Source organism: Delphinus delphis, chromosome 2 (assembly GCF_949987515.2).
Source record: "Delphinus delphis chromosome 2, mDelDel1.2, whole genome shotgun sequence".
In the NCBI taxonomy this organism is placed as follows: Eukaryota; Metazoa; Chordata; class Mammalia; order Artiodactyla; family Delphinidae; genus Delphinus; species Delphinus delphis.
In genome coordinates, this window is record NC_082684.1 from 24,641,531 (window position 1) to 24,668,198 (window position 26,668).

General features: G+C 39.0%; 1 protein-coding gene across 3 annotated transcripts in view; it reads right to left on the reverse strand.

Moving 5' to 3' along the window:
* The window catches only part of NRXN3 (neurexin 3), a 1,615,508-nt gene that overhangs the window by 1,035,576 nt on the left and 553,264 nt on the right, over nt 1-26,668 (reverse strand). For all 3 annotated transcript variants that reach the window (XM_060004108.1, XM_060004110.1, XM_069540412.1), the window contains one exon: nt 4,034-4,237. In XM_060004108.1, coding sequence (XP_059860091.1) covers nt 4,034-4,237 — 204 coding nt within the window. The remainder of the gene's footprint in view (nt 1-4,033; nt 4,238-26,668) is intronic.

Here is a 26,668-nt window from a genome sequence, read left to right on the forward strand (position 1 = left end):
CCTCCCAGACCAGGGCACGAACCCGTGTCCCCTGCACTGGCAGGCGGACTCTCAACCACTGCACCACCAGGGAAGCCCGATGTATTGTTTTTTAATGAAAAAATGAATCAGAAGAACTGACCTGGGAGGGCAATTTCCTTTAGATCTCCAGTAGCAGCCGAAGTCCTCTCTCTGCCTGAGCCTTGGCATGGTATTTGAGGGATGTGGGTATGTGTGTGTGTGCTGTTCATTCTGTTTCAGTTGTTTCATTTAATTTTAGTAAATAAGGGGAAATTATTATTTTCTATATTGGTGAGCTTCAGGTTGAGCACGGAAGAGGTGAATGTTTCTAGGTGTTTTATGTCTTCAGTGATGCATACAGTAAACAGTAGTCTGCAAGTCCATGTTTCCAGAGAGAGAACATCTGGAGAATCTGAATGCAATTAACCAAGCTGCATGGCACTGCCTACAAGCCTCCACCACTGAAGAAGGGCTGCCTGCCTTCTGCTGAGGATTCTTACAGGCCCGTGAATGAGGCTGTACCAATACTGATTGACTTTTCTGCTGTATGGCTCAATTCAAACCAAGCACTAAGAAAAAGATGCCTTCCGTGCATGTTTAAAAGGTGACCATCATGAAAGCAGTTAGAAGTCATTAAGTCTGTCACATCACTGATCCACAGTATTGATCTGTGGAGGTAACGGATAACCCATGATGACTGAGTAGTTTAGAAACATGGGTAGTCCCACCTCTGTGACCTACTTTCTTTGTTTCACATCTATCAAGCAATCATAAAAACACTATTGACTTATCTCAGAAAGTTACTGTGAGATTAAAATAAGGTTTTCAAAATATTTAAAAATACTATAATAGTAAAAATTATTATTATATCGTTTAATACTAAGAGATAAAAATATGATTGGTCAATGGCCAACCTCAAAGCTTTTAAAAACGTGCTGTGTGTAGCTGGACATTGCTCGTGGCTGCTGTTGCCACGGCTGGCTATCTTCAGAAGGCAAGGCCCTTGGAAAAGCCTAGTCCCCTTGATATTTAAGAGACACGTTACATCAGAAAAATACAGACATTTATATCATGACCTTCTATGTGTGAACAATTTGAAATAAACTGGAATATCATTCGTGCCTGTGCTAGAAAAGAGACACAACTTAAATGGAGGGAGGGATCCTTTGAAATTAGTTTTGGGGCTTGTGTACATAAATGCACACTCTGCTTGGAGATATTTTCTACTATAATGAAAAAAGGGTAATATGAATTCATGACACGGAGGAAAAAAGCATTTATGAAGGGCTATATTCTAGGGAGGGGGGTAGGAGAACCTTCAAACAAAGCATGAGTATGAACAGTTGTGCACACATGTCCAAGGAATTTAAGTTCAGTTTTCTGTGTTAGGTTTGAAAGAAAGTAAATTCAAACCAGTAATTGTGGTGAACCATACCCTTCAGGGAAAAAAGAAGTGACCACTGTTTCTAGAGAAGCACAGTGCTCTTTCGCCTAAGATGCCTCAACTTAGGAGAGCTACACTGATCATGTGCAGAAAGGAGTCAGGAGGCAAAAGCAGAGTCTTTTAAAAAAGCACACCTTGGGGCTTCCCTGGTGGCACAGTGGTTGAGAGTCCACCTGCCGATGCAGGGGACTCAGGTTCGTGCCCCGGTCCGGGAAGATCCCACATGCCGCGGAGCGGCTGGGCCCGTGAGCCAAGGCCACTGAACCTACGCGTCCGGAGCCTGTGCTCCGCAACAGGAGAAGCCACAGCAGTGAGAGGCCCGCGTACCGGAAAAAACAACAACAACAACAAAAAAACACACGCCTCCCAGATTTTCGTGACAGTTTAAAATGCAAAAATAATGCTTCTAGGAATACACCTGGGATCTATGACTGTGTGTATGTGTGTGTGTGTGAGAGAGAGAGAGACAGAGAGGGAGAGAGAAGGAGAGAGAGAGAACCTGTTCATCTCTTTCTTCATCCCCTTTTATCTCCCTCCACCTCCATTTTTCCTTCTAAGATGTGAGACCTGTCATAGTTGGCCTTCTAATCTTACAAAACAACATCTAAAAAGGAAAAAAAAAAAAGTTGTCTGTTTAAAGGCAATGTGCATTTCCCCAGGACCCCACAGGGCTGAATATTCCTTATATCTCTGGCTCTCTCTTACCTTGAAATAGAGAGTTAAAAACTGACCCTATCTTCTTTTCTGTGAGCTAGTTAGGAGGTCACATTTGTTTTCATTTTAGTTGTGGGAGGGTTTTTTTTAAATTTTTATTTCTTCTGTTGTTTTTCAGAGAACTTGACAGTAGGCTACTGGTGGTGGTTTCAGGTATGCACTCTGGTTGGTTGGTTTCAGGTGGGCAGCATGGTGTAGGGAGGGGAAGGTGAGGAGGACAGGGGAATGCCAGTCCCTGCAGGCTGCTCAGTACACTCTGTTCTCAAGGCTGTTTGCTATGCGGGCCGCAGGCTTTGGGCCTTTGAAGGGTTGAATACCATCTTTTGATTTACCATGGCTGATGGTGGGGAGGATTGGAAACTCAAGAACACCCACAAAGATCTAGCAAAAGAGAAAAACAAAACCCAAAATAACCAAACACACACATACGCAAACCAAAGAAAAACCAAGAGACACACTGACAACAGAAATCAAATATGCTTGGAAAAGAAAAAGGGCATAGTGTTGTAAAAGCTGCAACTTGGGGAAAAAAAAAGGGACACACAACTGAACAAGCCACTGCTCAAAACAGTCTTCTGTGTCCTCGAGATTTTTAGGATTGTCGCGTATAGGCATTTTTCAAGAGTGACCAGTTGACCTGACAGCAGATAAGACTGGTATTGATTTCCCACCTTCCCACCAGGCCATCTAGGGCTGTGTATCGTCCTGCATCTGATACATTTGTCCATCATGTCTTCTCCATGCCTCTGACAAACCATTCCACTGACATCTTTATGAAGGAGTTGTATATCTAAACATATTCTACATAGCCAAACAAATCAGAGGCTTAGGAAGTTTGAGCACAGCTGTATCACAATCCTGTCAACACAGGGCACGGACTTTCTACTGAGTAGAATCAGCAGAAATAGAGATTGCTTTTTTTCCTTCCAAAAACCAAGAGGTCCTCACTCTCCATAGAAGATTGATTAGAATCCAGCCAAGAAGGTCAGCAGCCTGAGAGGATGTGAGGCCATAAAAGAGGGATTTCCAAAGTATCATTATAGGTAATTACAGTAGAAGAACAGGCCCTCTCTCAATCAAGCTACAAATTTGAAACTGTCATAATTTCTCAACACTAAGGAAAAATGCATATGTATTATATAAGAACAGAGTAACTGGTAACAGTGTGACTTAATAATTTTTATCAAAAGGGCCGTCTAGTGAGGGTAGGAATGTCAGGAAGGAAGAAGGGAAGCATACCAAGAGCCACACCATCCTTCCATGTGTCAGAGACTCTAAACTTATAGAAGTTTTCCCCGATGGGACAACAGAAGTAATGTGACTTGTGCTCCCCACTAGGAGAGAGTAAATATGAGGAGATACTAGTGTCATCAAGGCCACCAGAATTTCCCATGGGAACAGTCCTTGCGGAGCTTCAAACAATGCATTTCTCATCCCACTCACATGGCTTCGTCCTCTCAAACACCACCCTCCCATTTTGCTTCCATCTCATGCCCTGTCCCTGTCCTCTGCTTTGACTGTTTTGAGTGGTGACCAAGGAGTTGGACTTAATGGGAATGTGCTTGATCAAAAGATGGACCAAAGTAGCGTGTTTTACACAAAGCTAAACGATTCAAAAAACCAAGAAAGGAAACTTAGAAAACAAATCTTCTAGTAAAGAAACCACCACTGTCAGAAACCAGAAATTGACATCAAAACCTCATGCAGAAACAAGAAGGTGTTTGTTGCTGTTGGGATTTATCCTTGGCCTATTAAACAAGAGGTGAGCAGCTAAATTTCAAGAAACAAACAAAGAATTCAGTCAAACCAATGAAAATCAGAAAAGAAAGGGAAGACAAGCCCAAACAGAGTGGCAGAGGGTACTTCATACGATACCTAAGTTAACCATGAGCTTCACGCGCCCCCCATCCAGCTCCAAGCGCAGGGTGTCGGCAGAGTCCCTGGAGGTAGTGGCCACCAGCAGCCCGTAAGCTCGCTGGGACATGAAGCGGAAGGACACGTCCTCTGCCTCGGTGTGCATGACCATGGGCATGATGATCTTCATGTACATGCTGCCGTCGTAGCTCAGGATGGACGCCTCTGCAAAGAAGAAAGAGGGTATGGTCAGGAGGAAGGATGCCAGAGTCTGCCTTTGCTTCCAGGGTAAGCAGAGTAGAAGGAGAGGGCACCAAATTAGTAGACAGGTGGCTTGTGCTTGCTAGACCTCCACTGCCGCTTTTAAGCTGTATGCAGACCCCTTAAACTCTGAGGTTCTACTTCCTCATTTGTAAAAGGCATCTGATGGCGCTGGTCCCTGCCCTACCATGCTCACTGACTTGTCAATGGTACCACATGAAATAATGGATGTGAAGGCATTTTGCAAAAGTGAAAATGCCCTCATAAATGGTAGTAATTCTGTATGCTGTAGACACGACAAAGCAAAACAAGACACTAAACAAAACTTGAGTCCTGTAAATATTTCATGAAGAACAGGAGGGAAGCAGCAGTTTATAATCACCACAGCGAACAAATACATACTTGCCAGAGTGCTGCTAGAAAAAGAAAAGAGCAGCAGCACAGCCAGGCCTCGTAGAAGTTTGCTTGGCCTGTTCAAAGAAGACTGATGGAGCCAGGGCCAGAACAACAACAACAAAAGCTAAGCACACCTTCGGGAACCAGACATTTTACTTTTATCCAAATAGCACTTTTATAGGAAAGGAGGAAGCTCACTTTTATTTGAAACCTTCTCTAGTCCAAACACTTTGGTTATGAGCCCTCCACCCCCTCCAATATGTTATCTCATTTAATGCCACAACGTGGCTCTACCATTCCTACTTTCGAACAGAAAACCAAGGGTCTTAGGGGGAGTAGGTTATCATCCCTAAGTCACACAGTCTGGACTTTTTTTTTTTTTTTTTTGCGGTACGCGGGCCTTTCACTGTTGTGGCCTCTCCCATTGCAGAGCACAGGCTCCGGACGCGCAGGCTCAGCGGCCATGGCTCACGGGCCCAGCCGCTCCGCGGCATGTGGGATCTTCCCGGACCGGGGCACGAACCCGTGTCCCCTGCATCGGCAGGCGGACCCTCAACCACTGCGCCACCAGGGAAGCCCCACAGTCTGGACTTTAACCCGGTACATCCAATACCAAGTCCAGGGCCTGTTATGTAGCACCATGTGGCTCAAAACGTGAATTTGTTTAATCATTTGTTTAGCAAATATTTTAGAGAACACAGGAAGAGAGTATCACTCACATTCCTATGAAGCCAACTGCCACTGAACTCAGCACCTGGCACTGAAAAGGTCCTTACTAAATATTTGCTACATTCCAATATGCACTATGGAGGGTACAAAGGTGAAGCAGACAACAGCCCCTGTCCTGAAGGGAGACTAAGCACACACAAATAACTACTAGAATATAAACATGGCTAAATGACCCAGCAAAGATATATTGATAAAGCCAGGAGCATTCAGAAGAGAGAGGCTATAGCATGCAGGTGAGTAGAATTGATGTGGTAAAGTCTGAAGCTGGTCTTGATAGATGGGTGGGGTTTTTAATGAAAGAAGTGATGGCATCAGATTTCACAGGTAGATAAAACAGTATCTCTATACACGAAAAGGAAAGAAGAGGGGTATGCTCAGATAATAACAAACTTCAATTTAACAGAAGCGTCAAGCATATTTTAAGAATAGTTATACAAAGGTGCTTTGAGATTAGAATAAAATCAATGGACTTTGGTAGATACTGGGAAGTAAATGAATAGTTTTAGATTATGAGGTACCACAATATGCTCATTTGTGACTATATACCAGGCACTCTTCTAGGTGTTGAGGACGTGACAGTGAACAAAAGAAACAAACATCTTCTGTCCTCATGCATAAAAGGCATAGGAACACGGAGAGACAAGGCAGACCACGTGGAAAGTTCTCAAAATAGTACGTCATCATCATACACCCAACCTGATTTACACAACACACAAAAGGTCCATGAAAAAAACATAAATACACCAGTCATTCCTGGGAATCAACCTTCACCTGGGTAAAATCCATGACATGCTCATAGTTGTATATTATAATGTGCAAACTCCAAGAGGATCACAAACAAAGGTGTGACAGTTACAGACACCATCAAAATGAAAAACATATTTTGAAGATCTCTTCTTAGATGAGAAGCATTATCTAAATGTAACACATGCTCAAGATGTAAAAGAAACGTTTATCTCCTGAAAGAGCAGAATCAAAAGATCAATAACAATAGCTAAAATTTATTGAGCACTTACTATTTGCCTGGTGCTTTCTAGGATTTTACATGCATTAAGATGGCACTTAATCCTCACAAGTACTTCGTGAAGAAGACAATATTATTATATTTTATAGATACCAGGTCACACATCCAAGAAATGGCAGAGCTGGAAGTTAAATGTAGGCAGTCCGATTCTCATGGCTGTATACATAATGATTCTGCCAAATTGTGAGAGAGTTATACTAGGAGCACACCCATGTTTCTTAGCACATAAAGTACATCTATAATGCTTCATGGCAGACTGTGGTGTTCTTGTGTGTGTGTGTGAGTGCATGCACAGGCATGCACACGTGTGCACATATATATATACATATACGCCATTATTTAAAGTTGTATTTTATGAACATATACAATTATATAGAGATGATATGTATTTCTAAATAATATATTGTTATATATTACTAGGCACAATGCTGTGTGTTTGTGTAATTATGAACACCATTAATTACTACTGTGTACCTTCTACTATAGACACCCACACAAAAATACACTCCTTTTTAAAAGATGTTAGGGTATTCAGTGAGCCATGAGATGGTTGTTTTGATGCATTCAACTTAAATAATTCCAAAACTAATGGCCACTTTTATCTCTCTGGATATGTACAGTGGCAGAATATATGCATAAATGAATGTATCTTTATGTCAATATTGGTAGTGTCAGAGAACAAATATCAGGTGCATATGTAGTTAAACACCTAATGGTACAAAATAAAGTATGTATCTCAATGTACACCTTTGTGTGTATCTTGGTGAGTATGTTCTACTATTAACATGGTATTTTTAAGGGGAGGGTGATGAAGCAAAAGAGTTAATATAGGAATCAGCTGAAACAAAATTTGTTTCAGAATTCATATTAATTTGCTTATAAGATTTCAAACACAAGGGGTACCATGAATGGAATACTATTCAATGGAAAATAAGTCTAAATAAGGAAAGTTATTTGATCTAAAAACTATCAGATTATTGAGTGTTGAAAGACCACATCATGAAATGCTGACATAATAGTACTTACACAGTTCTCCTTTTTTAAATTAATTAATTAATTTATTTATTTATTTATTGGCTGCATTGGGTTTTCATTGCTGCGTGCGGGCTTTCTCTAGTTGAGGCAAGCAGCGGGCTACTCTTCGTTGTGGCACACGGGCTTCTCATTGCCATGGCTTCTCTTATTGTGAAGCACGGGCTTTAGATGCGTGGGCTTCAGTAGTTGTGGCATGTGGGCTCAGTAGTTGTGGCTCGCAGGCTCTAGAGTGCAGGCTCAGTAGTTGTGGTGCACGAGCTTAGCTGCTCCACAGCATGTGGGATCTTCCCGGACCAGGGCTCCAACCCGTGTCCCCTGCACTGGCAGGCTAATTCTTAACCCCTGTGCCACCAGGGAAATCCCCAGTTCTCCTACTTTGTTCCTCTTTTCCTCCTTTACTACTTCCTTTTGTCTTAAGTGAATATTTCCTAGCATATTATTTTAATTCCTTTGATGGTTCTTCACTAAATAACCAAGTAACTAAGAGCTACTTTCTTAGTGGTTGGTCTAGGGCTTACAACATACATCTTAATTTATCAGAATCTACTTCATATTTATACTAACTTAATTCCAGTAAGATACAGAAACTTTACTCTTACATAGCTTTCTTCTGGTCCTCCTTTTTGTGTTATTATTGTTATTCATATAATGTCTATATATGTTTCAAACTCAAAAATACATTGTTATAATTATTGCTTTATAAAAACTTCTTCTTATGAAGTGAAGAAAGGAGAGCTCAGATATATTTATAGAGTTTTTTTTTAAATAAGCTTATTATTTACCATGTCTGTCTCTCTTCATTTCTTTTTGTGGATTAGCAGTACCATCTGGTGTCATTCCCTTTCTTCAATGTAGCTTCATTCATTTTTTATTATCAAATATATTACAATTCTATGTTATAGGCCCAACAATACAATTTTATATTGTTTTATGTAATTGCTTTTTAAATCAGTTAAAAGAAGAAAGAAAAAGAAATGTGTGATTATACTCTTTTATCATTACCTACATAATTACCCTAACTGGAGCTCTTTGTTTTTTCATGTAGATTCAAATTACTGTCTGCAGTCACTTCCTGAACTTCTTTTAGTAGTTCTTATAAGGCAGGTATACTAGCAATGAATTCTGTTTTTTTGTTTACCTGGATACATCTTTGTTTCACTTTCACTTTTGAAGATGCTTTTGTTGGCTATAGGATTCTTAGCTGATGTTATATTTTTTTCAGCACTTTCAATGTCAACTCACTGCCTTTGGCCTACATTGTGAAGAGACATCAGCTGTTAATCTTATTGTGGGCCTTTGTATATGATAAGCCACTTTTCTCTTGCTGCTTTCAAGATTTTCTCTTTGACTTTCAACATTTCTATTATAATAAGTCTGGATGTGAACGAATTCCTTTGTACTGATCCTACTTAGAGCTCACTGATGTGTAAATTAGTGTTTTTCCTCAAATTTAGGAAATCTTCAATCATTAATTCTTTAAATATTTTTTCTGTCCTATTCTCTCTCTCCTTTTTTCCAGGACTGCCATCATACATATGTTGGTACTCTTAATGATGTCCCATATTTCTCTGATGCTTTGTTTATCTTCATTCATTTTTCTTTCTTCTATTTAGACTGTATAATCCTACTGATCTATCTTCAAGTTTGCAGATTCTTTCTTCTGCTAAGTCACATTTTCTGTTGAGCCCCTCTGGCGAATTTTTCATTTAGATTATTGTGCTTTCAAGCATTTTAGATAGATAGATAGATAGACAGACAGAGAGACAGGGATAGATAGGTAGGTACGTAGGTAGATAGGTAGATAGATAAATACTCCCCAAATGATAGAAATTTTGGAATTGAAAAGTTGAAAAATAGATATATAAATATATATAATTTTAATCTCTTTATTAACATTATCTATTTGATAAATCACAGTTATCTTATTTTGCTTTAATTCTTTAAGCACAGTTTCCCTTAATTCCCACAAATCCCTTTGAAAATATTTATAATAGCTTTGGTGTAGTTGTCTGCTAAATGCAACATCCGGGCAGTTTCTATTGCCTGTATGTACTCCTATGTATGGGTCACACTTTCCTTTTTTGTGTATGTTTCATAATTTTCTGTTGAAAACTGGACATTTTAGGTAACAGATTGTAGCACGTCTGGATACTGCTCTCCCCTCCGTGACCACCACCAGGGCTACCTCTTTCTGTTTGTTCATTCATTTATTTGTTTAATGACTTGGCTGAACTAATTCTGTGACATATTTTCCCAGCAGTGTGAAGGCTCTGATGTCCTTGTTCAGATATTTTTCCATTCTTTATCTTTTAGCCTGTCTTCCTAGGTGTTGTTCCTAGGTTGGTATAAGCCACTATTGATCAACTATTATACCTAAGCCCCCTTGGTCAGTTAATTTTTACTCATTATCTGGTGGATTTGTGTGACGTGGAGACTGCTTTCACAGTTCAGTAAGCTTAAGACTGCCTCACGTTCAGCCAGGGACTAGTACTTGGAAGTTGCCCCGCCTGTCACTCCTGAGTCGGTGCAGTCTTGGGAATATGCACAGTCCTCCAGCCCACCAAGGATAAGTGTGGTTTTCGCTTTAAGCCTGGTCTCCTAGGGGTATCCCCTGGCTAAAAGCAGCTTATCGTTCAGTCAGTTAAGAGGTTGTACCTTAAGCCCCTTGAGCCAATAGGCTCTTCCTCTTACTGGTGGATGTATGTGTAGCTTGGTAATACTTTCAAATCTTCCCCACCTCCTCCTCTAATTAGCTCTGAGTGTATCCCAGCAAATGTGTACAACCCTCTAGACCTCCATGGCTTTCTCTACCTCTGATTCTCTTTGCTAAACTTCTGACATTAGCAAACTTCTGGTATGCCATTTCACTCATTGCTACTAGTATCATAGATCTACCTGTCCCTTCAAAATTGAGAGTGACCAAGATCACCATTATTTTCAAAAGCCCTTTACCCATGAACTTCTCTAATCCTTGTTCTAAACAGCCAGGCAGAGTTGTAGAGCTCTGCGTCCTAATAACTTGCACCTACCCCAGAGCAGAACCTCTGTGCCACTACACAACCAGCTGTGTGCAGAAACAGTGGCCCACTCCCCCTGAGTGACATTCCCATTCTAAAAGTGGGCACGGGAGGAAGATGATAGTCCTGGTCTTCTCAGCTTGCCCCTCCTAACATGAAACATGACTCAGCTGGGGCAGGGACAATTGGAGCCCCTATATTCTTGACATGCCAAACCTGGGATAGAGCTTCTGCTCTATGAATGGAGATTTAGGAGGACAAGTGAGGCCTCTTCTTGGCTGTGCCTACCAGGAATATCGCTTCTGCAACATGGAACTGGGGAGAGTTGAGAGGTACCAGTAGCCTGACCATCTGAGGTGAAACTGTAGTCCTAGTGTAACTGGTTGAAGAGGGAGATCCTGTCTTCTTGGCCACAACCACCTGGAATGAAGCTTCCAGAACAAGGAGCAGGGTTGGGGTAGGAGAAGGGAGCAGGTTGTGGTTTAAATACCATAGCTCTCACTTCTCTTAGTGAGATTTAGTAGATCTCTTAAATAAATGTTTCTCCATTTGTTGTATGTCCTTAGAACAATTTTCAGAGATTTTAAATGGTTGTGTGTGTTTTAATAATTTTCACCAATTAAATGGTTGTTTCACTGGGGAGATCTGCTGAGTTCCTCGTCCAGCCATTCTAGAGTTCCCTATTTTGATTATTAAAAATGTCTTATATATCTTTTCCCATAAAATTCCTGGACTCCAGATTCAGGTGAGGTTCCCTGGCTGGCAACACTTTGCATTTGTTGTTGCACGTCACTCCTGGAGATTAAGCACACGTTTTGTTCACCTCAACTGGAAGAGTACTCTTGGAGGCTTGGGCTTGTTTTCCTCCAGACTTTGCCCCACATGCCTTTTCCCTTTGCTGATTTTACTCTGTAACTTTTGCTGTAATAAACCATGACCATGAATATAATATCTCGAGTCCTGTGAGTCCTTCTAGAGAAATATTCAAATTGAGAGTGGTTCTGGGGACCTCTGATACCCACATACAGTTGTCCTGAGTGTACTGGGGGACTGGTTCCAGGACCCCTTGCAGACAACAAAATCTTCGGATGCTCAATCCCTTATGTAAAATGGCACAGTATTTGCATATAACCTACAAATATCCTCCCATATACTTAAAATCATCTCTAGATACTTACAATACCTCATACAATATAAATGCTATGTAAATAGTGTTAAATACAATGTAAATGCTCTGTAAATGGTTGCCAGTGTGGCAAATTCAAGTTTTGCTTTTTGGAAATTTCTGGAATTTAAAAAATACTTTTGATCTAAGGTTGGCTGAGTCCATGGCTGTGGAACCCAAGGATATTATGAACTGTATTCTTTGTTCTGCATTCATAATGCGTACGATCATTATGTGTTTGTTGTATATTCAAAGATGGTCACTATTCTCACCATGCCTTTTGTCATAGTTTCTCCATTTCTGAGTAATTTTATTTCATCTTTTAAGTGCTTGGATTTTATGGTGACACCTTTTTTATTTTATTTTATTTTTTGTTGTTTTTTGTTTTAAACATACCCATCAGTTTCTTTTTTTTTTAACATCTTTATTGGAGTATAATTGCTTTACATTGTTGTGTTAGCTGCTGCTGTATAACAAAGTGAATCAGCTATACGTATACATATATCCCCATATCCCCTCCCTCTTGCGTCTCCCTCCCACCTTCCCTATCCCACCCCTCTAGGTGGTCACAAAGTGTATGGTAACACCTTTTTAAAAAGAACTCACTAGTATTATTATTACCAAAGTTTGTTCATGTTTGTGAAAGTCTATTTGTGCTCTTGATATTTGAATTACATTGTGGTTGTGTGTAATTCTTGAGTCTCCCTTCATTTCATGCAGAATTTTATACACCTCGATTTATTGTTCTTGAGATTGTATAATGCCAACATTTCCTCTCATAGGTGGGAAATGATGTAAATTTTGTATAAATGCCTAAAGACTATTATTTTATTCCTTGAAGCCCAATGACATAATCAATACACATCTCAGTGTTGAATATACTGTATCTGATTTTCTTAGAACCCATCATGCTATTTTGAACTTTATGGAGTCAGTTCTTTATATTAAGAACAAATTTCTGGTTTGATGCCTTTAGGTAATCTCTGTTAAAGTACTCAGTTTTTCTGTTTCCGAGGTCCAATTATCTTGTCTGTCCTCATATCTCTTAGTTTCTTTATTATGGATTTTGGCTCTTTGACTTTTCATCAGCATTCACTGAGAAGCATTTTCCTTCTATCAATACATCAATATTTAGCCGTGTATTATCTGCACCCCTGTGGTTACTAATTATTTCAAATAAGTTATGTGATCATATTTTGGCTCTCAGATATTCCATATACAGTCTCTCTTTTCCATTCACTCATTTGTTTTTACTTTTTCTTTGAATTCTTATACCATTAATTAAATTCTCTTAAAATATTCTACAGTGCAAATGAGCTACAAACTATACAGCTCATGGGAAAGTTTTCTGTCCTTTGGTTTGTTTTCTTCTAGATCAAATTCCTTCAGTTTTCTAAGCTATACCTATGTTTTTTGAAATTGTATTTGCCTGATGTTTTCTATTTGCACTGTCATGTCATTGTCTTTCCTGCTCATACTCAGGTGGCTCTGTCCAGAGTTTCTAGTTGTTCACATATAGTTTCAGCGACTTACTGGCTCCCAGGGTCATCTACAGTTTAATGGCTTCATATTTTTAGTTCTATGTACTTTTTTTTTTCCTGTAGGCTGAGAGACAGCAATGTGGAAGGAAATGGATGGGAGAAATGAAGAGCTCAGCCGAGACTGTGTGTAACCTTCATTTAGCTTTCAGAGCTGTGCTGTCATTTCTGAAGCTTTGTTAAATGTCCTCTACTCAAAGACAGCCCACCTGGTTGAAGAGTGTATCCCAAGGCCATGGTGGTGGGAATGATACATTAGAACTTCTGAGCCCTTTAGTCCTGCTGACATCTCTTTTGATCCTCAGTCCTGTTGTTTGTTTCTGTTACATGTATTTACCTCTTACAGACATCCCCATTATTCTTCACTCAGATAAGAACATCTACTCAATCTATTTATTTCCCCCTATAAAGGTATTTTAGGGATAATTCTCAATATTTTTTTATCAACTGGACAGTACTGTATCTGAGGAACACAGGCAGGGCTGGCAGCCTCATCACGTTTGACCATTCCTCTTAACTTGGCTTCAGAAATCAGTTATCTTGCTCCTATTTTTTGAGACTTACGACACTGAGTTGTGCCTCTTTCCTTACTTATGGCTGACAATTATTTGGCTGGTATACCCTTTTCTGTTTAACTTGAAAGAGAGTTTCTGGTAGGCAACTTTCCCCTACCATCTTCGTACTTTTCATAATCAAATTATTGCATCTAACACCAAAGGAACAGATAGGAAATAATCAAAACTGAGGGTTCTTTAATGTTATTATAAGCATATGTTGTTTTAGATGTTATGAGGTCCTAATCAAGAAGATAAGTGAAAATTATACAGAAAATTGACTGTAGAAAGTAAATGGTACAGAGAAGTTCTTCTTTCCTACACAAACTTGGAAGTGATACCATTTACATTTCCTACAGTTTTAAAAGAGAAAGCCAGATTGGTAGGCATGGACAGGGAAGGGATAAAACAAAAGCACTAGACAACACAATCGATGTAATGCTGCTAACGAATGCAAGGGGTCCCCTGACATAGATACAGTACTATGAGCAACTAGCAATGTGCTTTCATGTAGTAGACTTCTCAGGTCTCACTTTGCACTTAGCATACCAAGCAGACTTCCTAGCACTACCCACGGGCCCTTAAGCCATCTACTGTAGAGAGAAGATACTCTCACAGCCAGCCTTGTAAGCAAAGTACCAATAAACAATCACCCGCCTCACCATCTTCTCTTTTTGTACTTTCAAGACATCCTCCTGTTCACTCATGCAGCCACTGGCCTCATACACTCCCTAAGTGTGTTTTATTCTAATAAAGCTTCCAGAACACACAGATTGCTTCCTCTCTACCCAAACTGGGCTGATCTTAAACACTGTGCAAATCTATGCAGGAATGCCCACCATGTTCTAATTCTGTATTTTGCAGCAGCAGGAGCAACATACATTTCTAGGTCTGAGCAGACCCAACAGTAGCCAACAGTTCCAGGGAATCAAAACTGATATGAGGTGATGTCCTCCCTCTCATGGACAAGGCTGAGAAGAACTAACTTTTCACATTCTCAACATCGTGCTGCCATTACATACAGTTCGATTGCTTCCCCATCCCCAAACAATTAAAGCACTCTGAAGCCATGACAGAAGCATTCTCTTTAGTCATGACAACCCAAAATATCTCCAGACATTGTCAAATGCCTCTTGGGGGAAAAATCCCCACCCCCAGCCCAGGTGAGAACCACAATGATGATCCCATATGGGCTAGAGTATATGGACTGGAGTGATAAAGTTAAGACTGAAGGGAGATGCAGAGGGTCCATTATAAAAGAGCTAATAAGCACAATTAGGAAGTTTGGATATTAGTTAACATAAGAGGGTGTTTAAGACAGGAAGTGACACGATAAGACTTGCTTTTTAGGCTAACTGTGGTGCTGCAGGGAAGACAGAATGGCATGGTAAGAGATTAGATGCAATCTTACCCAATTTTCCTCCAGATACTATTGCCGCTGCTTTATTTTGCAAACGTATTATGAAATTTCAAAACAATATTTATAAATGATGGTGGTATGTTTCTTAGAATTGATCTGACTCTTTGAGTCAATTCAAGAAAGCTCTATTGGGCAGAGCTGTAATTACACATATGTAATTACACCTATTCAGAATCATTGCTCAGTGTGCTGTCACTATGAGTATATAAGCGTGGAGTTAGAGAATTCGGGTAGAGTCCTAGATCTGCAAGTTATTTTATTTTTATTTTTATTTTTTTGGCCTCACTGGCATGTGGGATCTTAGCACAGCATGTGGGATAATCTTAGTTCCCCGACCAGGGATCAAACCCATGCCCCCTGCATTAGAAGCACGGAGTCCTAACCACTGGACCACCAGGGAAGTCTTAGATCTGCAAGTTATTTAACTGTGAAATATTCTTGGACTTCCGTTTCCCCATCTGTAACATGTATAATAATAATACTGAATCAGCCAGGATACTAATAGGAAATAGACGGCCAACTCGAATTATGCCATTTGATGAAGGTTTAATAAAAGTAATATTTACAATGGTAAAGGTAGGGAATAGTGAACCCTCCAGAGGTAATATGGTATTTAGGGCTAGTAAAAGCAGACCCATATTATTACTACGTCTAGGCCTGACAGAGCAAGCAGAAGGTCAACTGCCAGAACCCTGAGCGGGGAGTGGAAGAGGGAGAGAGAGAACAAGGGTGCACTATGAGTGCCTCACAAGACTGTGACCTTATGTCAAGGGGTGCAGCCAGTTGGAAGCCATATCACAGACAAGAAATTAAATATTCAGACCTCATTCTCATCATTCCTTCTCATCTTTCTTGCATGCTTCCCATTGGGCAAATTCAACTGGAATACAAAAGGGTAAGAGAGGCTGTTAATGCAATCCCTATAGGATAACCTTCCAGGCTACAAAGCTGAGTAAAAAAGTATGAAGAAGGGCGAAGAATGGATCCAGGGTTGCAAAGAAAAGCTATCCATCACAAAGGTGAGCCCAAGAGAATGACTGCGAAGATATCCAAATGTCTGAAATTAATGGGTCCTCAATGAATGTTACATGTGTCGTGCACACACACGTGTTTTAACTTCCCTGATGTCTGGAGATGACCCATTGCTTTCACGTGCAGACACTTCCATATTAGAGGCAGCACTGATCAGTAAAAAGAGCCTAGGTGTCTGGAGGCCAACACTCCACTCCCAGCTCCACCTCTTATGGGCGCGCAACCTCAGGCAAGTTGCACATTCTCTGACTTTCCTTTTCCTTTATGTAAATCTTCAATCATTTTCAAAAGTCATATAAGAAAATATGTTTAAAAGAGCTCTGCAAACTATAAAGTGGAATGTAATTGTGGTTAAAGTGTTTTGTTAGTCTTCCTCTTTATTATAAAGTCTACTTTGGTTAAATAGAGAAATAAGGTAGACATTCTGCTTTCTTCTGTTCTCAAATTCCCTACACAATGGGTCTACTTTCATAATAATGGTAGAGATTGCATTCAAGAACACTAGAGTCCTATTATTTACCTTTGATAATAAGCATGGCTCATTACGGTCATAGGCAGACTATGTTCAGTGATTGAACCTGACACCCAGCTACGATTTCCATCCTGAAAAACAGACAGCACTATTCTGTAGACTTTCATTTTTGCCCAAAGCTTGCTGCCTCACTCTGTCATATTCTTCCTGTCAGTATTCCAGAGAATACATTTGCTCTCTCATTATCACTGATGATCGGTTACAAAAAATTTGAATAAAAAAAGTTTTACCTCTGATCCATCAACAAGGATGACTGATGGCAGGTATGGAACTATATTGAATGGATCTGTATACTTATCACCTTTACTTTATTCTAGAACACTGTTAGACAATAGCATTGAGCAGACACAGTAAAGTGATTAACGGCCAACTTGCAGCCTGTCCTGGTTGTGTTTCCCAGGCTAGTTTTTGATGTTTTCAGTCCCAAATGATTGGATTGAAGGCTCAGAGAACTGTTCTGCATACAGCTGTGCTCACCAAAATGTGATCGCTCCATTATTGTCTAAGGCCAGACCAGAGAAACAAGTTCTCCAGGGCAGCAAAAGAGAAGACACTTTCTACTTGCCAACTGTTCTGCAATGTACCAGCTCAACCAACCTCAGTTATGTACAGATTTCTTATAAGGAGAGACAGGGCCAGTATTTCAACATGAACCAAAATCAAATTGTTTAGGAATATAAAATACATTTCCTAGAAAAGTCAAACCAATGAAGAAATGGCCAGAAGTTTAATTAGCTGATTAAAGTAGAATCAGTCTCTTGTGATTTTTATAAGAAAAAAAAAAGAATACAGAAGTTGTAAAATTACTCTTTCTGAATTGCAGAGAAATTTAGAGTTCAAAACTTAAAATTTACCTGCATTCAAACCTTTATTTCAAAACTGAGGAGACTGAGGTAATATTTAAAAGCTTTGACTTTTTTTTTCTTAAGGAGATATTAAAGACCTTCTTTTTTTTCCTATTTGGGATCCTGCTTCCAAAATCAGGCTGCACAAAATCAGTAATGATCTGAAACAGGTGAATCAATAGATCACACACACACACACACACACACACACACACTTAAAGATCTATTGAAGCACCTAGTTCAGAGTACTGTTGATACATATATATGATATATACGATATACATATATCATATGTATATAAGATATATGTTATATATATGACATACATGATATGTATACAAGCTATTTCCAACACTACTTAAGCAGAGTTAAGTATGGAATGGAAGTACAGAAGAACTGTGACAGTGCCAGACATTGCACCCAACTCACGATGGACATGAATTAAAAGATATTTTTTCTAACGGGTGTAACTAAGAGCATTAATAGAGGGACATCTCACAAATCTACATTCGTGTACAGTAGAATCTAGAGTTGCCCGGGTTAATAAACTAGCCTTGGAATTGAATTCCACATAGTTTTGCAAAACTCAGAATGTTGTTAGAGTGAATGTTGGATCCTTTGTAGTGTCTCAGGTTGATACATCAGTTCATCAACCCCCTGGCCAACTCTGGCTCAGTAGAATATGTTCTTCTACATCATATGTGGTATTCATTTCCAAATCATTAGGGCACATTTTTAAGCTAATAGTTGGGCTTATTTAATCAAAACATAGTATTTTAGTGCCTATTATGTTTTCCGGCACTGTGCTAGACTGGGGATCTAGAAATCGACAAAGTCCCCACCTGTGGAGCTTTAATATTAGCTATAGTCTCCTAGGGGCAATGGCTGAATAGAAGTAACCTTGTTAGTTGAGTGATGTAAGTGGCAAGTAGCTATTGTAACACACTAGGGAGAAAAAAAAATCAACAGGCATCGCTCAGATTTTCTTATTCGCGAGTCTTCTATCAATATCATGGTATAAGACTTTTAGAAGAGTAAGACATCGGATAATTTTATCAAGGCATAAGCCACAGCCATGGAATATCTAACAATTATGTCTCAATTCCTTTGTCCTAAAAGATGGGGGTGCATGCTAGGGCTACCACTTCCTAAGGTAAGGGACGCTGGGGCGGCTATTATGCAAAGCCTGATGTTATGCTTAGCTTGCCAAATTAAAAAAGAAAAGTTGTAACTATCTGACCGATGACTAGGATGCATCATATGCAGGCTGCTACCATGTAACAATGGAGAACACAGCTAAAGTTAAGCTATAAACACTTCTTCTTGTCAGGCCCCCATTCCCCTGCAAACAGAACGCTGTTTTACAGGGCTGGCTAACTGTATTGTAAATTATATTACAGCCCGCAGCTCAGGAGTTTCTAAGTCTACAGGGAACAAGTTATCTGGCTCCGCCACCGTGCTTAGCTTGCCAAAATTGCATGTGAGGCACACTAGTCTGAGAGACATTGCTAAAACTTAGAAATGAGTGGGCCAAGAACAGCACTGGAGCAGAAGAAGAAAGTGACATGGTACATGACATTAATTTGTCCCTCAAGTTTTCCTCTTGGAGCTTCTTTATGACTCAGCGACACTATCTAGCAGTCCCTGAGTCAACAGTTAATTATACTGTAAACCACTAGACAATCAAGGGTGCGTGTGATGAACAGGTGGACAGCTTCTAGTACAAATGAAAGGCCCCTCACCTTGTTATACCACCCTCAAAATATTTCTGGTTTCTTGTTTATTCTTCTAACTAGCAGAAGGTATCTCTATCTGTTTTCATGGGGGGTTTTCCTTTGCTCTTTTGTTTTCCTCATAGTTGACCTAGTGTCATTTTTCTAAAAACAAAACAAATCATGTCACTTTCCAGTCAAGGACTTTCAATGGCATCACAATATCTACTATTTAGCATTGGATTCTGTCTTTGATGATCTGGCCTGTGGTCATATCTCCAACACAGTTTTGCCTGTCCCCTCTGTGCCCCTTCACTTTTGCCATAGAATACACTATGGGCTCCTAGAATATGACCTGCTCCTGTGACTCTGCTCTTGCCACTACCTTCGTATGGAATGTTCTATAGTCCCTAAACAACTGGCTAATCCTGGCCTATCTACTAAGAGTAAGCAAGGCTCATTGACTCTGCTTTCAAAACTGAGTGAGTCTCCTTTTCCGTGTCTACTTCCTTAGCTCAAGGCCCCATTCTCTGCCTGCTAGTTAGACTTCTAATCTTCCCCCTACTTTCATTCTTCACTCTCAATAGTCTATTCTCCACTTGGCAGCCAGAGCAATCACTTCCTTCCCCTGATCTACCCTCCCATGGCTTCCTAATGCACTTAGAATACATTTGTACTGCTTGCCTGACTCACAAAGTCCTACACGATTTGTTTCTTCTCTATAGGGTGATCGTATGTCTAGGTTTAGCCCAGACAGTTCCATTTTACTTCTATTGTCCTGGTGTAATTATTAATAGCACCACCTTTTATTCAAAAGTATGTCAGTTTGGACTTAAAGCCAGGTGGTCAACCTACTTCTACAGCTCATCTTCTACCATTATCCCCTTATCCATTATAGCCCAGCATGCTGGCCTCTTTTTGTCCTATTGAATAGGACACAGCAATTTGTTCCTGTGGTCGGGCATTCAGCCAACCTGTTCTTCATCATGGAATTACCTGCTCCCTGATTTTTTTTGCATGGCTTGCTCCTTCTCATTCATACCTTGGTCCTAACAGCTTAACTATCAGCTCCTCAAAAAGGTATTCCCCAATCACCCTATCTAACTGCCCGTTTCCCCCAAGCATGTTCTATCACATTGGCTCATTTATTTTTCATCCCAGCACTTAAAATGTCAGGTTTTTGTTCATGTGTTTATCTGACACCTCCTTCTAGAATGGAAGCTCCATGAAAGCAGTACTTTTTCATGTTTACTACCATGTAGCTTCTTTTTAGAGGAGTGCCTGGCCTACAGCAGGTTCTCAGTAAAATAGATGGTAGATAAAAGACCTCAAGCATCACCTTCTCTGTTCAGTCTATCCTGGCTACCTGCACTCCCTTTGCAGATAAGATCAACCACTCCTTCTCCATGGCCCCTTTCTATCTGGTGCACATATATTACAGGCAATGCCTACAAGACTGTTTTTGTGTGCCTTTCATTTTAGTTTACAAGTTTGCTTCTCTCTTCAAGCTGCAAGCAAATCTGAAGGCAAGTGTACTTCCTGCTCATTTTTTGTTTCATTTTGTTTGTTGTTATAAACCTTGTATTTCAAACTTACATACTTACAGAAAAGTTGCAAAAACTATATCAAGCATTCTCTTACACCTCTCACCCTATTTCTCCTAATGCATAACCATAGCATGATTTTAAATAATAGAAAGTTAACATTGGCACAATATTTTAAATAAACTTCAGATCTTTTTCAGTTTTATGACTTTTTCCACTAATGTTCTTTTTCTGTTTCAGGATCCTACACTGCATTAGCTGTTATTTCTCCTTAGTTTTCTCCAGTCTATAATAGCCCCTCAATCTTTCCTTGCTTTTCACGTCATTTTAAAGAGTACTGGTCAGGGGCTTCCCTGGTGGCACAGTGGTTGAGAGTCCGCCTGCCGATGCAGGGGACACGGGTTCGTGCCCTGGTCCGGGAAGATCCCACATGACGCGGAGCGGCTAGGCCCGTGAGCCATGGCCGCTGAGCCTGCGCATCCGGAGCCTGTGCTCCGCAACGGGAGAGGCCACAACAGTGAGAGGCCCGCGTACCGCAAAAAAAAAAAAAAAGGAGAGTACTGGTCAGATATTTTATTAAATATTTTCAATTTGAGTTTTTCCAATGTTTGTTCATGACTGGAGTGAGGTTATGCATTTTAGGCAAGAATACCATGAAAATGACACTGTGTCCTTCTCAGTGCATTATATCAAGGTGTTCATGATGTTGACGTGTCTTTTTACTAGTGATGTTTTCTTGATTACTTAAGTTGGTATCTCCCAGGTCTTTTAAGCAAAAAAGTTAAATACCTGTCTTTTCCTTTGTACTTGATAAATATCTTGTGGAAGATACTTTGAGCCTATGCAAATTCTGATTCTCCTCAAACTTTCATCCACTAATTTTACCATCCATCAGTGGATCGTATCTGCAACATTTTTTACTGCAGTATTTGCCTAATGGTGATTCCCTCTTGCCCTCTTTCCTTCCACATTTGTTAATTAGAATTCTATTGTGTTCTTATTCACTTTTAACTTCCCTACGAATGCTTATCATCACATTTCTGACACACATATGCCTCTATAAGTACAGATTATAGCAGAGCAATTATGCTCTCAGGCTGTATACAAGGCCTGACAGGAGCTAGCTTTGCAACTGGACAAGTTGCAAAGATTAACAAAGATTAACAAGTTAATCTCTCTGAGCTTCAGTTTCCTCATTAATAAAATAAGGATGATTAGCACATAACTCATTAGACTGTTGGGAGGATATTCAATTCATTCCTCATCAGTTCAATCATCCATCCATTCAGGCACTGGAGATACAACAAACAAAAGAGATCATTTTGACTTAAGTCTTGACTAGCCCAGTCCTAGACGTATATTAAGCATACAGGGCTCCAAAACTGTTTTCTAAGTTATAATTAATAATTGTATGGTTTCCTTGCCAACTCTGGACTTTTATGGATTTCAGTGAGTACTCAGATGCCATTCCTCACCAGCCAGAGCCAGGTTTTTGCAGAGTTTCCATCAAAGGTGTGCCCCGCCCCTAACAGGTATGCAATTTCAGTAATTAATTTTTTCCAAACATATCAGAATCCTAGGAGGGAAGCCCAATTAAAATACAAGTACAATCTTTAATGAAAGGTAAATGTTAAAAGTTCTTAAAGGAGGGGTCACCTCCCTCTCAACCACTCTCTTTAGGTCCCAGTCTATGGAGGGGCTGGATCACCTTCTCGTGGGCCAGAGGAAATATTTGAAGATGGAGAGAACTGTAGCTGGTAAATGTTATTGCTAGCTCTGGGGGGTGAGGCTAATACCGCTGCTCTGAAGCTTGGCAGGTCCCCGGGGAGCACAGACACGCGGGCGAACTGATCACGCAAGCCCAGTCCAAATGTCACTCTAACATTTGCAGAGCTGTGTGTAACTGCTTAAGGAGGGGCTTCTAAAGAGAAGGTCAAGGATGGGAAAGCTGTTTGGGGAGCTGAAGGATGTATTGGGGAAGGCGCAGCCATTTTGTGGAGTGTTCTTTTCCCTTCACATGAGCAGGTTTTGTTTCATTTTGTTTTATATCACCCTGTGTAGTTTTTCAGGCTGGCGCTTAGCTCATATAGACAGATAATCCTTCAGGAGGGCGAATGCCAATCCTCTGGGCTGATTTTAGGGGGGAAGGAGAGATTATATATTCTTCTCAACTTTATGTCAAACAGCATTTATTTTATGTTGTTTTCATTTTTATCCGTTTAGTCCTTAGCTGGTTTTGTATGTCTATAGTTGGCCCTTGACATTTCAGAATTTAACATTCACAATTTTGACATTTTCCCAAAGAGTCTGAAGAGTTATGCTATGTGGTCATATATAATTGTAATCAGTCCCATTGAGAGCAGGAAGTAGAAGAACTTAGTGAATAAACCTGGCTGAGCACTCAGCATCCATGACCTCAGTAAGGCTAAGTGGTTCTTTATTTAACTTTGAAATGTTTCACTCAAACAAACAGAAATAATAATATAATAAATATATGTGTATCTGAATCTTTTTTAACTCAATATTCTGGTGTATTTGTTTCAGATACTTTTTGAAGAAACAGAATGTTACAAACATAGGTAAATCCCCCTTATAGCAGTCCCACCTTTCTCCCCAGAAGTAACCTTTTTATTGGGATGTTCATCATGTCTAGGCATGTTTTTTTTTTATTCTTTATATATGTGTATCTGTACATAAAGTATTTTGGATTATATGGCATGTTTATAAACTTTACATAAAGGGATCACGCTGTACCTTTATTGCATAAGTTGCTTTTTTCATTCGAGACTATGAATTTGAGGTTTACCAATGTTGTTACATGCGGCTCTACTTTGTTCTGCTCCACTGCTGGATGGGATTCTATTGTATAGAGATACTACAATTTATTTACGTTCTCTCGTGCTGATTTAGATTGTTTCTAATTTTTTTTTAAATTGCAAGTAGTGTTCCAATGTACCTTCTAGTAATTACCTAAATACAAATTTGTTAGAGAGTCTCTCTAAAGCATTTACATAGATGTACAATTATTAGGTCAAATGTCATGTTCCATTTCAATGCTAAATTGCACTCCAAAGTGGTGGCCTTATTTCACACTCCCACTATTTAGTATATGAGGGTTCTCATTGCTCCTCCTCTTTGCCAACACTTAGTATCATCAGAATTACAACACTTAGTATCATCAGAATTATTAATTTTTGCTAATCTGGTGGTTTGAAGTAATGTCACAATATTATTTGCAGTCTCAGGTTTACTATTATGACTGTACATCCTTTTACATGTTTACAATCCATTTTGCTTTGGCATCTATGATTTCCTTACTCATATCCTTTGTTCATTTTTTTGTGGGGTTCTTTTTCTTTTGATGACTTGTAGGAGTTCATTATACAACCTGTAATACCAATCCTTCGTATATTACATATATGCATTGCCAATAGTTTCTCCCAGTCAGTGGCTTATGTTTTTTATCATGTTTTTCCTTGAAAAACTTATCAACATTTTCTTTATGGTATATGCTTTGTTTCTGGCCTTTTAAAAGAAATCTTTTCCACACATAGGTCATAAAGCCTTTCACCTTTATTTTCTTCTAAAAATTTTAAAGTTTTGCATTTTAAATTTAAATTTTTAAGTATTCAATTTATTTTCATGTTTGATGTAAAGATGAAATCTAATTTTTCTCCATATAGATAACCAGTTATCCCAGCACCATTACTGATTAGTTTGTCCACTGACCACTGATTTGTAACATCCACCTGGTCATGTATGAATTTTCTATATTGCACAAGACAGTCACTGAGCTCTATTCTATCCCATATGTCTATATGCCTGTGTCACACTATCGTAATTATTATGGCTATAAAATGTCTTGATATCTGGTAGGACAAGTCTTTTCTCTTGTTCTTTTTTTTTTTCTTCCTCCAGAATTATCTTGGCTATTTTGGCTCCTTGCATTTACACATGAGTTTTATAGGGTCAGCTGTGTCAGGTTACATAAAAACTTCTGTTGGGATGTTGAGTAGAGTGGTGTTAGATTTATGGAATAATTTAGGGAGAATTGGCATCTTCATGTTATTGAGTATACTCATGAAATGACAGATATTGACGATTTACTCAGAACTTTATAATCTTCAATGATATTTTGTCATTTGTCTTTTTATAAAGGTCATGAATCTTTTTAGATTGATTTATAGCTTCTTTATATTGTTGTAGCTATTGCATACAGGATTTTTTTTCTGTTCTACATTTTAATTGGTAATTATAATTGCAGAGAAAAGCTAATTAGGTTTATATGTTTATCTTCTAATTAGCAAACTTGCTGAAATCACTTTTAGCTCTAATAGTCTGCCAATGGACCTTCATGGATTTTCCACAAATTAAGGAAAGTTCAGTATATTCCTCTCCAATCTTTATGTATCTGATTTTCTTTTCTTATTCTATTGGTTAGTTTCTCTATTTCAACAATAAATAGAAATGATAGTGGGCATCCTTGCTTTGTTTTTAACCTGAATAAATATGATATTTGCTATAGGTTCTTGATAACTTCCCATTATCAAGATTAAAAATTCTATTCCAATCTAAGGTTATTCAGATTATTTTAATAATATATATTGATTATATCAATTACTTCCTTGATTATTTAAATTATTTTGGTTTTCCACCTTTATCTTTAATATCATTATTACTATCTTATATTAAATTTAATTAATATATTTCCTGATGTTATCCTTACATTCCTAAGAAAATCCCTCCTTGTTTATGATGTATTTTTCTAAATATGGAAATAATTCCGTATTATATTTGCTGGTCTTTTATTTTATTAGAAGCATATATTTAATGCACATACAATTGTGCTTTGGAATGGAAGATACTATAATGGTATAAAACTGGGCCTGTGTTGGTTTCCATCCATGTTGATTCAGTTTCTGAATTACACCGAGCTCTTCATGACAGGTGGTCTCACCACTACAGAGGTCCCATATTTAAACTTCAGCTCTAGTGGGTTTTAATATTTAAAATAAATAAACTCAGGCACATTGTAAGTGTGAAATAACTATGTGTAGAATGAATAAGGGAATTAATGCTTAAATGAAATAAAGTAAGAAGAGAAAGAAAAAAAAAAGAATTTCTCAAGGCAAAATTTCAAAAAGTGATGATACTTTTAAGTAAAGTAGTTTGTTAAGAGGAAACAAATGAAAAAAAAAATCACTGAAGGAATTTGCTTCTGTAAAACTCATTTCAGACTTGCTTCAGGAGGAAAGTAAGATTGCTCCAATATTTTTCTGATCCTTCAGAAATAAAGAGATCATTTGTTCATTTGACCAATGATTGAGTCTTGATCACAAATAACTTCTCGGAGGAAGCAGTGTTTGCCTGGTGTCTTTTTGTAACTTCAGGCTAAAGGAGTTTCTATTGTTCTCACCCTATGGGCGGCTGCCTCTGGAATTCCTTTAGCCTTAAAAGCAATCTCAGTGTATTAGGCTCTTCTATTATCGTGGATGTAGGAGAGATAAACCACTCTCAAAAACAGTTGAGAAATAGCATGTAAAGTAGACCGAATGCCTCTCTTGTATTGACTCTCACATAAACTCTTCAATTATCAAGATAAAAGACATGACACTTTGAGGTACTGAACTTTGTTTTAATGTGACCATGCTTAACCCCAATTTACTCACTTTATATGTATTTGTAAAGTCCCTTTCAAGCTAAAACTCCCTTTTCTCCCTCCAAAGGCATCACCTGATTTTCTGATAGTCAGTAAAACAGCATCCAGGAGAAGGGGTTGTCATCATTTGGCCAGTTGGGGCTCTTTAGACGAACACAGTAGTTATTTCACGATAAAATTGTGAGGCAGTATA